The following is an 11,692-nucleotide window of genomic DNA, read 5'->3' as shown; positions in this document are numbered from 1 at the left end:
TCCTTTTTTTAACCAGTTGGTCACATAAGCACCTTTTAAAAGTGAAATAAGGGCGTCTGACTTGGGGCTCTGAGCTGGTAACCCCAGAATCAGTGAGACCGCACGTTATTCTGTTGGTTACTTTTTTATTAAAAATTTATTTTATTGATTTTTTACAGAGAAGAAGGGAGAGGGATAGAGAGTTAGAAACATCGATCAGTTGCCTCCTGCACACTCCCTACTGGGTATGTGCCTGCAACCAAGGTACATGCCCTTGACCGGAATCGAACCTGGGACCCTTGAGTTCGCAGGCCGACGCTCTATCCACTGAGCCAAACCAGTTAGGGTAGGCCTGCTTACTTTTTAAGTATATTCACATTCTTGTAAAACAGGTCTCCAGAACTTTTTCTGGTTCACATCTTGCAAAATTGAGACAATATCCATTGAATAGTGATTCATCATTCCCCAACCCCTGGTAATCAGTCATTGCTTCCTTATTTTTTAAGTTGAAATTACTTTTTTTCCTTTGTTAATCTTCACCCAAGGATATTTTATCCATTGATTTTTAAAGAGAGTGGAAGGGGCGGAGAGAAACATCAGTGTGAGAGAGACAGATCGATTGGTTGCCTCCCACATGTGCACCAACTGGGGCTGGGGATTGGACCTGCAACCCTGCGGAACACAGGCAGACGATCTAACCACTGAGCTACTGGCCAGGGCATAAATACTGCTTTTTTTTCCACCTCAATGAGGTTAAGTAACTTACCCAAAGGCACATAGCTAGTAAGAAACCTAACTCCATAGAATGACACCTCCGTCGCATCCCCAGCCCTTTTGCAGTTGTAGTTACTGTGTTTGCCCAAGGTAACTAGCATCTGCCTTGCCCAGTAGGGATTCCAAAGGCCTTTCTTAGTTGCCCTTGTTGGTGGGCTGCTGAACTTGGCCGTCAGGAAGTCTTTGGTGCCTCTGATTTGTCCCTGAGTCACCGAGCTTTTGCTTCATACTATCTGTTCGCTTTCCCCAGGAAGTAGAACGCAACCTCCAGGACGCCATGCAAGTGTGCCGCAACGTTCTCCTGGACCCTCAGCTGGTGCCAGGGGGTGGGGCCTGTGAGATGGCTGTAGCCCATGCCTTGACAGAAAAATCCAAGGCCATGACTGGTGTGGAGCAGTGGCCATACAGGGCTGTTGCTCAGGCCCTGGAGGTCATCCCTCGTACCCTTATCCAGAACTGCGGAGCCAGCACCATTCGTCTACTTACCTCTCTTCGGGTGAGTTCCTTTTCATGCTGTTCTCTTGATGGGGTAGAGAAAGCTGTGTTTGGCTTGAGGATGGATGACATCTGTCTATCCAGGTTCTCTTTTATAGCTTGTTTCCTTAGTATCTCTGCTCCTAATTTTTGACTTGTTTGTTGTCATTGCCATTTCCTCTTATCCTTTCCTTACCAATCCAGTGTTTCTGGTTTAGTTTTTTACCTAATGTTCCCTGCTAGCTTACAATAACCCAGTGTTTTCCCCTTTAACTGTTTGTGCTTGTTCCAACTGCAGGCCAAGCATACTCAGGAGAACTGTGAGACCTGGGGTGTAAATGGTGAAACAGGTACTTTGGTGGACATGAAAGAACTAGGCATCTGGGAGCCATTGGCTGTAAAACTGCAAATATATAAGACGGCAGTGGAGGTGAGGCACCCCAAGGCAAACGCTATACTGTTTATTCCCAGATAACCAGAAACCAGTATATTCAGTCCCATCTTGAAGGGAAGGGGGTGTGGAAGGCAGAGTATTCCCACAAAGATCCACAAGGAATTCCATTCCCCCACTTACCTTTAGCTCATATAAAAAGGCAAGGTGCCCTGGCTGGTGTTGCGCGGTGGTTGGAACATTGGCCCGAGCACCAAAGTGGCAGGCTCAAGGGCACATACCTGGGTTGCAGGTTCAATACAATCGGGGCACATACAGGAGGCAACCAATTGATGTGTCTCTTTCACGTCAATGTTTCTCTCCCCTTTCCCTTCCACTCTCTTTTAAAAAAAAAAAATCAATGGAAAAAATATCTTCTGGTGAGGATTAATAAAAAAGCAAGGTGTACAAGCTGCATTCCTGGCTTAGGAAGACCTGCATTTTAATTTAACACTGAAAAGATGGCTTTCAGATAAAATGGTAATTGTGGAGGCGGAGCCGGGTGACTTCTGGTGAGGATTAATAAAAAAGCAAGGTGTACAAGCTGCATTCCTGGCTTAGGAAGAGCTGCATTTTAATTTAACACTCTGAAAAGATAGCTTTCAGATAAAATATGGTAATTGTGGAGGCGGAGCCCGGTGATAATGTCCCTCCCTTCTCTGCTGACCTCGTGGGGCCGTGCTTTTTCTCCTAGACTGCAGTGCTGCTGCTGCGGATTGATGACATCGTCTCAGGCCACAAAAAGAAGGGTGATGACCACAGCCAGCAGTGCGGGGCTCCTGATGCTGGCCAGGAGTGAGTGGTGGGCCAGGTGACCTCAACACCCAGAGCCAACAGTCTCCTCCTCGCCTGAGCCAGACGGCCAGGGACACTGTGGATGTCTTTGTTTGGAAAGGATCAGGTTGAGGGGCAGCCCCAGTCCCTTTCTGTCCCGGCTCAGTTTGCAAAAGGCACTGACATGTAATTCTTCTCTATTGTAAGCTTTCCATTTAGTTTGCTTCCGATGATTAAATCTAAGTCATTTGAGACAGTTGTTATGTGTTTTTCAACCTTGGGTTATTTCTCTGCCTCCTGGCAAAGAAGGAAGAGGCAGAATTCTTCACTGGGGAGGAAGGGAGATGGGAATAGGGTCATTAAATGTTTTTATTTGCCTTGTTGAAGGGGTATTCTTCAGACTTCTCAGTAGATGCTGGTTGGAAAGACTCAAAGTTCAAAGGATGATACTGTACAATTTAAAGAAGCGTCACCTTGCATTCACCACACAAAGAACAGGAGGAACCTGTCCAAACCATGGATGTTTCTCATCTGTGGTTATATGTAGAGCAACACCCAATTCATGCTAGGGCTCAGACATGTGTCCTAAAGCACATAGAACGTCTGTTTCTGATATTGTAGCCTGTAGCTTTTAGAATCCTTCCTGTCTTACCTGGAATTCTTTTTCTCTGCCTTCTCCCAATGTTCTTCCTGAATAAAAAAGCATATATTTTGACTTGTTGGCTTATTGTCAGGGCATGCTTTGTCAAGGTAGGACTACTTGCCCTCCCTGCTAGCAGAAACAAAATAACTGAAAACTCATTTTGTGCTTTGTTTTTATTTAAGATTTTTAAATTGACTTTTAAGGAGAGAGAGAGAGAGACAGACATTGATGTGAGAGTGAAATATCAGTTGGGAGAGAGAAACATTGATGTGAGAGCGAAATATCAGTAGGCTGCCTCCTGCAGTCCCTTACCAGGGACTGAGCCCACAGCCTGGGCATGTGTCCTGACGGGGAATTGAACTGGCCACTGTTTGGCGCACAGGATGACGCCCAGCCAGCAGCACATCCGCCAGGGCTGTGCTTTGTTTTTATCAAGGAAAAGACTTGAGTGATGGCCCCGGGGTGTGGGAGGCTAGGTAAACCCGGCCTTTGATTTTTTCGGTTCTTTCCTCTTGGCTATTGGGCCTTCCACCCTTTGGCCTTATGCATATAATTAGCCTTTATCTCATACTTCCTGACCACAGGATTTACTTTTATATTAAGTTGAATATTAGGTAGAATGATAGTCTGTCCTGTGTAATAGACATGCTCTAGTCACTTCGCATATATTATCTAATCCTTACATGGATCCTATAGGATAGGTACTTTCCCCCTTATTATGATGGGGAATCTAAAGCCATGGATAAAGAAGCTTGTCCCAGGGTCACAAAGCTGATAAGTGGCAGACCTAGACTTTCTGTGTCGGTAGTCTGGCTGTAGAAGCCATGCTATTACAGCTGGCTGTGCTGGCTAGATTGAGGTACAAGATGGAAAATGGCTTGTAAGAAGGCTTCTGGAGACGTTCTGCTCTGTTTATACCTAGTATTAGCTTCCTGCCTCGCCCAGTCTAAAGTCCTCACTCAGCCTTTCCTCATCTAGCCTACCTAACCATTTGTTGAAATCCCTGCCTCTTGTGGTGGTAATAATTCCCTCGAGAGTTTTAAGACCTTAGGTCAATTCTCAAATAACTAAAAAAGATCTTGAAGAAATAGTACTTATAAGACCTGCTAAATTAATAGAGGAAGGAAGCTAGTCACACTGTGTGGATTCTTTTTTCCCATTTGTCCCTTACTCTTGTAGGTCTATTCTGGTTTCAACTCTTAACGGTTAAGCACTTGGATAACTGTACATGGCAATCTTCCCTTTAAGCGTCTCCTGAACCTATGGAAATCCCTTCTGGTATGTTAGATCAGTCTGTACTCTTTTATCTCTCAAAGCCCCCTAATGCTGTTCAAAGCCTAAATTTAACATAGTGATTAATTTTTGCCATCTCTTTGTTCATGGTTCTTCCTACTGTCAAACTCCTAGATTCAGTAAATTCTATTTCCCTTATATAAAAGCAGTATCTTTGGGGTGGTGGAGAGACTTGAATTCCTGACTACTATATCCTCGGTCTTAAGCCCAGACTTGTTTTTACTCTCCCTTATCAGGTCCTAGAGTTGATATCTCAGGATACAAGTACTACTTTTTCCCCAAGAAAAATGAAAGTTTTTGAGGAAATGAGTTCAGTAGCCACTTGGGGGGATGAAATGAAATTGGATCCCTACTTTATTCATTACAGCAAAATTAATTCTGGGCCGCTGAAATACTTAAATATAAGAAAGTGAAACGAGAAGAATACTAGAAGAAAACATGATTTTTAAATGTACCAGAGTGCCCGGCCAGTGGTTGAGTGTCAACCTATAAACCAGGAGGTCACAGTTTGATTCCCGGTCAAGGCACATTCCTGGGTTGTAGGCTTGATCCCCAGTAGAGGGTGTGCAGGAGGCAGCCAATCAATGACTGTCTCATCATTGATGTGTCTGTCTCCCTTCCTTTCTGAAATCAATAAAAATATATTTTAAAAATTTTTGTATAGCAAAAGACAAATGGGAGAGGGAGGATGTTTCAACAATACAAGAGTTGATTTCCTGGAACAGCTTTTAGGACGTGGAAGTCCTGTGTGGTTCATTGGTTGGGCTCGTCCTATGCACCTGTGCGCTGATAAGTTGGTTCGATTTCTGGTCAGGGCACATGCCCAGGTTGTGGGTTCAATCCCTGCTAGGTAGCATGCAGCAGACAGCCAATTGATATTTTGCTTTCACATTGATGTTTTTTTCTCCTCCCGTTTCTCTGAAAAATCAATAAAAATAAAAAAGAACCTGTAGAAAAATAGGCAAAGGGTGTAAATAACTCCAGAGAAGCAAAAATAAATTACTGTAAAACATGATATGCTCAACCTTATTTATAAGGGAAATGCAAATTAAGTTTGATAAACACTTGCAAGGATGTGGGGAAATAGGCCTTCAACTCATGGTTTGACCAGCAATTGATAAGCCTCAGAGAGCAGTTTGACCTGGCAGTTCCATTCCTCCGTGTTTACCATATGGATTTGGTTGCAGATATATATATATGAAATGCTGCCCTGGCTGGGTGCTCAGTTGGTTAGAGCATCATCCCAAAACGCCAAGGTTACAGGTTTGATCCCTGATCAGGACACATACAAGAATCAACCAAAGAGCCCTGGCTGGTTTGGTTTAGGGGTTAGAGCAGTGATGGCGAACATTTTGAGCTCGGCGTGTCAGCATTTTGAAAAACCCTTAACTCTGGTGCCGTGTCACATATAGACATTTTTTTATATTTGCAATCATAGTATGAAAAAGATATTTTTGATATTTATTTTATATATTTAAATGCCATTTAACAAAGAAAAATCAACCAAAAAAATGAGTTCGCGTGTCACCTCTAACACGCGTGTCATAGGTTCGCCATCACTGGATTAGAGCATCAGACTATGGACTTAAGGGTCCTGGGTTTGATTCCAGTTAAGGGTACATGCCCGGGTTGCAGGCTTGATCCCCAGTAGGGGGCGTAAAGGAGGCGGTTGATCAATGATTCTTATCATTGATGTTTCTATCTCCCCTCTCCCTCTCTGAAATCAATAAAAGTATATTTTAAAAAGAATCAACCAAAGAATGCATCAGTAAGTGGAATAATAAATCGTTTTTTTCAAATCGATAAACTTAAAAATAATATTAAAAAATATATGAAACATTACATACAGAGATATTCCTTTCAGCATTGTTTGCCATTGCAAAATGTTGGAACTATGAAGGTTCTGGCTAAATATATCCATGCAACATTCTCCTGCAGTGAAATACTTCTATGGAGAGTAAGACAGCTCCAACCAACTGCACTGACACTGAACAGTATTCAATGTACAAGTGAAAACTGCAGAACGGTGGATGCCATTGTATGGTATTTCACACGTGTACCTAATGTATTATATACTCGAGTACGCATAGACTATCTTTGGAAGGACACAAACTGGTAATAGTTGTCTCAGGGAAGAAACCAAGATGCTAGGGAATAGGGGTGATACCCTGTGGTACCTTGAGAATTTTGTACCATATGCATTTATTATTAGTGAAAATAAGATTAAGCCAAAAACCCAAGCACAACACAAAGTACATTCATTCAGCTGGACATGACAATGTTTTGTTCTCATATCCTATTTTCAGAGTTATCTTTTTTTTTCTTTAATTCCACCTGGGGGCTCTATAAATAATTGACAAAAAGAACCTTCTAGAGCAGTGATGGTGAACCTTTTGAGCTTGGCGTGTCAGCATTTTGAAAAACCCTAACTTAACTCTGGTGCCATGTCACATATAGAAATTTTTTGATATTTGCAACCATAGTAAAACAAAGACTTATATTTTTGATATTTACTTTATATATTTAAATGCCATTTAACAAAGAAAAATCAACCAAAAAAATGAGTTCGTGTGTCACCTCTGACACGCGTCATAGGTTTGCCATCACTGTTCTAGAATGTGCTGTCTTCCCCACGGAATTCTTTCAAATTCCTCTCTGTGCCTTCTATACTAGAGTCATTTGGGGGATCTCATTTGGATCTTGAATCTAGACATCATGCCCACTTTTAGGTAACTGTTCGGTGGGACCAGTTGGGTAGGAGAGGTCAGGAATATGTTGGCCTATCTGTCTAGTCTGAGATGTCTTTCTTGCCAACCCAGTTGGGAATAAACTTCTAACTATTCTGAGTCTATGATCCAGTGGTTCTCAACCTTCTAGCCCTTTAAATACAGTTCCTCATGTTGTGACCCAACCATAAAATTCATTGTCGCTACTTCATAACTGTATGTTGCTACTGTTATGAATCATAATGTAAATATCTGATATGCAGGATGGTCTTAGGCGACCCCTGTGAAAGGGTCATTCGACCCCCAAAGGGGTCGCGACCCACAGGCTGAGAACCGCTGGCTCACTCAAGCCTAGAGCTGGGTTAAGTGCAGCGGTCTCTTTAAGAACTGGTGTGATGGCTCCGCCCTTTAAAGAGATCAGCTGAGTCTGCCAGTCACGTGACTTGTGTCTTCCGTCCTCTGAAGCTGGGGCTGCATGTGCAGCTGTGAGGAGCCCCGCTGGGGTTGGGGGCATTGTGCCCCCGGCCCCATTCTCCTCCTGAGCCTTCTGTTGGCAGCTCCGCTTGGCCTGCTGGGGGAGGAGACCCGCCAGGTGAGGGGCTAGAGCAGTAGGGGTTTCAGGAAATGCTAGGCTTGAAGGGCGGTTGGAATCCAGGGCAATCAAGGGGTGGAGGGTGGACGGGGGAGGGTGGTGCTTAGAGAGGAGTTCTTTAACGTGGGGTTGGGGCCAGCCGTGGTGCTGGGCGGGTATGAGGGCTTCCTGTCTTCTTGGGAAGTCTGGATCCTGACTCAGCCCTGAGTAACCACGGTCCAGGCAATGTTATTTTTTTCTTCCTCCTCTTAGATCTATGCGCTGATCTCTTAACCAGTCAGAGCAGTTCTGGCTCTTCCGCCCTCTCCTTTACCCCTCCTCTGCCCCTACACCAAGATTCACATACCTCCCACACGAGCTTCTCTCCTAGGCCCCACCCTGCCTCCCAGCATTTTCCAAGCCCCCAAGCTTCTCCTTTGCCCTGTGTCTCTCCCTAATCCTGCTCTCTTGACCCTCCATTACTCCATGTTCCAGGTGACTCTGGAGGTCATCCCTGACTCGATGGGGCTCCCCCAAAACCTGCTTCATATCCGAGCAGTGGGCACCAATTCCACGTTGCACTATGTGTGGAGCAGCCTGGGGCCTCCAGCGGTGCTGCTGGTGGCCACCAATACCCCCCACAGCGACCTGAGTGTCAACTGGAGCCGCTTGCTCTCCCCTGAGCCTGATGGGGCCCTGATGGTGCTTCCCAAAGACAGCATCCAGTTCTCTTCTGCCCTTGTCTTTACCAGGGTGAGGAGGTTGGGGGAGAACCAAGGGGAAGAGGAGAGGGCTCATCAAATTAGAGGAAGAAACTGAAGCCTGGGTGGGTGAAGTAGAGTCAGGTGTGAGAGCCTGAGCATGGGGTCCAGTGAGTGGGGGTGGTGGTGGTGGTGGTGGGGTGATTCAGGAGAAAGCTGGACTCAGGCAAGCCCAGTCCTGTCCCACCCCACCCACCAGCTGTTTGAGTTTGACAGCACCAATACGTCCGATGTGGCAGCAGAGCCTCCAGGAAAACCGTACCCCCCGTACTCCTTGGCCGAGTTCTCCTGGAACAACATCACTGACTCACTGGATCCTGCCACCCTGAGTGCCACATTTAGAGGCCACCCCAATCAGGACCCCACCCGGGCTTTTGCCAATGGCAGCCTGACCTTCAGGGTAAGGGCATGGGAACCAGAAGAACTCAAAAGGCTGAGTTATGAGGGTGGGAGTTAATGATGGGGGTGGCCTTCAAGGACAGGCATCCATCTGCTCCGCGCCCCCCCCATGCTTCCTCCATCCCAGGTGCAGGCCTTCTCCAGATCTGGCCGACCAGCCCAACCACCTCGCCTCCTGCACACGATGGACACCTGCCAGCTAGAGGTGGCCCTGGTTGGGGCCTCTCCCCGAGGAAACCGCTCCCTTTTTGGGCTGGAGGTAGCCACTTTGGGCCAGGGCCCTGACTGCCCCTCAATGCAGGAGCAGCACTCCATCGACGATGAATATGCACCTGCTGTCTTCCAGGTCAGGCTTCCAGTGGAGAGACAGATGAGTGGGTGAATGTAGATGGAACCCCGGTTAGGACCTCAGACAATCGTTCAACCATTTACTATTTAGCAACACTTTATTCAGCTCCGTTAAGTACTGGGCACCATGCTAATGAGTTTGGCCCAGTCTCTGCCCTCAGTGGAGAAGACAGAAGACAGGCAGCGCAGTGTGACTCAGGGCTCTGAAAGGGGGATGTGCAAGGCCTAGGGGCGCAGAGGAGGGAGCTGAGTGCAGGCTTGCAAAGAGCCAGTGTTCATCCAGCCCAGCTCCCCTCTCTATAGAGTGAGACTGAGGTCCCAGTGCAAACAGCCCGTGAGTTCTAGAACCAGGCCTAGGACTCGGGACGACTAGTGACAGATGAAGTCTGAGAAAGGCGGGGGGTAACAGAAGGGTCAGGCGGAGGTTGGTCCTCTTCACTCTGCACTGTCTGCCTTTCTCCCCAGTTGGACCAGCTGCTATGGGGCTCTCTCCCATCGGGCTTTGTGCAGTGGCGACCTGTGGCTTTCTCCCAGAAGCAGGGGGGCCGAGAATCCGCCCTTCCCTGCCAAGCTTCCCCTCTTCATCCCACCCTGGCGTACCCTCTCCCCCAGTCACCCATTGTCCGAGCCTTCTTTGGATCCCACAACAACTTCTGTGCCTTCAATCTGACATTTGGGGCTTCTACAGGCCCTGGCTACTGGGACCAACACTACCTCAGCTGGTGAGTCAGGTCCTGGGCCAAGGGACCGGGAAGTTGAAGTGGAGGAGGCCTGGGCATCTTAGCCTCCCCTCCTAAGCCTGCTCACCTCTCTTTTTCACTCTGCTTGCTCTAGGTCGATGCTCCTTGGTGTGGGTACCCCTCCAGTGGACGCCTTGTCCCCCCTAGTCCTAGGCATCATGGCAGTGGCCCTGGGTGCTCCGGGATTCATGCTGCTTGCAGGAGGCCTGTTTCTGCTGCTGGGCCCCAAGAGGTACTCAGAATATCAGCCCATAAATTGAGGCCCGCTCTCTAGACGGAAGGACATTACTGGACCTGCCGTGCTGTGTCTCAAACCTCTGCAGGTTTGAGGGTCAGTGTTCCCAGCCAGCTACGCCTTTCTCCCATCTTGCTTTTCTGAAGAACATGAGACTAGCCTCAACTCCTGGGAGCCACCTTCCTACTCTGGAGAGGGACCAGGACCAGGGTTATTGCTAGAGGGAGGGTGCCCTTCTTTGGAGCCTACCCACCCCTCCAGCCCCCATTTCTCTTGGGTAGGACTCAGAGGCGAAACGAAAGGCTGACCGACTGGTTGCTGCTTTGCGGGCTTGAAATAGACTTACTTTTTTCCACAGGACTTGTCTCTCTGTGAATGTTGTTGGGTTGGTTCCAGGGAATGAGAGGGCTAAAGTGATGGGCGTGGAAGGCAGGTGTCTGTGAATGGCCCATTTTCTCACCAGGTCTGGTTCTCTCTCGAGGTTCCTGCCAGCCACTCTCCATCATGTGGAGCAGGGAGGTTTCTGATTCAGTGTGACTCAAACAAGGAAGGGACACTCAGAATAGGGTGCAAACACGAAGAAAGAGCCCAGTAAGACTGTGGTAGTCCCCACACACACACATTCACATGGGGTTAACACCAGCCATTGTGCCTTCCAACCACGCCCAAGCCACCACATGCATGGACATGGATGGACACACACACACACACACACACACACACACATCTCATGGGAGGCAGGCTTCCCTGTGTGCTCCTCTCTTCTGAGCAGTTTGGAAGTGGGAAGTTACAGGGGCCTAATTGGTCGGAAGACAGGAGGCAGCAGCTCTGTGCTGGGGCAGCTGTAATAGTCTTGACTGAGTCTAAAGGGCTTGTGAGGGCCAGTCATGGAGGGTTCTCAACACAGGCCCCAGGATGGTTTTACCCAAGTCCCATTTGATCCGATGCCCAGCCTTTATCTCTAGGCAAGAGCAGTATTTCCAGTCTCCTTGAGGCCTTGTGCTTAGACAGCTGGCACAGAAGTGGTCAGCGTTTTGGCTATGGCTCTGCCCACCACCTCACAGGCGGCCAGAGAGTGGACGAGTTCAGCAGTGGTGGGCGCTAGTGGCAGTGGAGGGAGGTAGGCCACTCAGGGAGGCTGTCCTGGTCTTGGCCCTGTTCCCTCAGCATCCTTAAGGAACATAACTGTCCACCTCTCCCTGCAAGAAAACATCTGGTCTCCCTCCCTCCCCCATGCCTATCCTGGGCTTCGAAGGTGAAGGCCAGCCCAGACACGGGGAGAGCTGAAGGGGCGGGGGTCAGTCAATCCAAGCCCTGATTGGAGGGGACCCTGTCGGGTCAGAGCGGGATTCATCTCACCAAGGTACCCAGGCTGGGGCAAGAGGTCAGAACTGTTTCAGCCCCAGGGGCGGGGCCTGTGGGCCGAGCGGGCATAGTCGGGGTAGTCCAGGCGGCTCTCAGTGGCAGTGAACATGCGCTCAGGCTCCACCACGAACATGTAGTAGAGGTTCCACACCAGCATGGACAGCAGGGGCAGGGATGTGA

The 11,692-nt window shown here is 48.0% G+C and overlaps 3 protein-coding genes and 1 long non-coding RNA gene across 6 annotated transcripts in view; 3 read left to right on the top strand and 1 right to left on the bottom strand.

Annotated features, from left to right (window-relative positions):
• Positions 1–2,683, top strand: part of CCT3 (chaperonin containing TCP1 subunit 3) — an 18,399-nt gene extending 15,716 nt beyond the window's left edge. The window contains exons 12-14 of the mRNA XM_006775723.1: positions 1,004–1,249; positions 1,526–1,657; positions 2,352–2,683. Of these exons, the coding sequence (XP_006775786.1) occupies positions 1,004–1,249; positions 1,526–1,657; positions 2,352–2,456 (483 nt within the window). The 3' untranslated portion in view covers positions 2,457–2,683. The remainder of the gene's footprint in view (positions 1–1,003; positions 1,250–1,525; positions 1,658–2,351) is intronic.
• Positions 2,684–7,530: 4,847 nt separating this feature from the next.
• On the top strand, positions 7,531–10,507 carry GLMP (glycosylated lysosomal membrane protein). 3 transcript variants are annotated; one of them, XM_015571761.1, is made up of 6 exons: positions 7,531–7,685; positions 8,160–8,417; positions 8,625–8,825; positions 8,952–9,083; positions 9,638–9,894; positions 10,007–10,507. In XM_015571761.1, the coding sequence occupies exons 1-6, from the start codon at positions 7,569–7,571 to the stop codon at positions 10,170–10,172; spliced, it is 1,131 nt and encodes a 376-aa protein (XP_015427247.1). In that variant the 5' UTR covers positions 7,531–7,568; the 3' UTR covers positions 10,173–10,507. The 3 variants fall into 3 exon arrangements, with proteins under 3 accessions (XP_015427247.1, XP_006775784.1, XP_006775785.1); XM_006775721.2 differs by having other exon boundaries at positions 8,952–9,170; XM_006775722.2 differs by lacking the exon at positions 8,160–8,417 and having other exon boundaries at positions 8,952–9,170.
• Positions 10,508–10,857: 350 nt separating this feature from the next.
• TMEM79 (transmembrane protein 79) overlaps positions 10,858–11,692 on the bottom strand; it is a 9,063-nt gene continuing 8,228 nt past the window's right edge. Inside the window, 1 exon segment of the mRNA XM_006775720.2 lies at positions 10,858–10,874. The gene's annotated coding sequence lies outside the window, so the exon portion shown is untranslated.
• LOC107184973 overlaps positions 11,604–11,692 on the top strand; it is a 3,940-nt gene continuing 3,851 nt past the window's right edge. Inside the window, exon 1 of the long non-coding RNA XR_001515883.1 lies at positions 11,604–11,654. This is a non-coding gene — a long non-coding RNA (uncharacterized LOC107184973). The remainder of the gene's footprint in view (positions 11,655–11,692) is intronic.

The sequence above is a fragment of the Myotis davidii genome, unplaced genomic scaffold (assembly GCF_000327345.1).
Source record: "Myotis davidii unplaced genomic scaffold, ASM32734v1 scaffold208, whole genome shotgun sequence".
Classification (NCBI taxonomy): domain Eukaryota; kingdom Metazoa; phylum Chordata; class Mammalia; order Chiroptera; family Vespertilionidae; genus Myotis; species Myotis davidii.
This window is presented reverse-complemented; position numbering and strand designations above follow the sequence as displayed.

Coding starts and splice junctions, on each gene's coding strand:
- GLMP (XM_006775721.2), top strand. CDS start 7,569: ATGTGCAGCTGTGAGGAGCCCCGCTGGGGTTGGGGGCATTGTGCCCCC. Junction 8,418..8,624: donor CTGCCCTTGTCTTTACCAGG/GTGAGGAGGTTG, acceptor CCCACCCACCAG/CTGTTTGAGTTTGACAGCAC. Junction 8,826..8,951: donor ATGGCAGCCTGACCTTCAGG/GTAAGGGCATGG, acceptor CCTCCATCCCAG/GTGCAGGCCTTCTCCAGATC.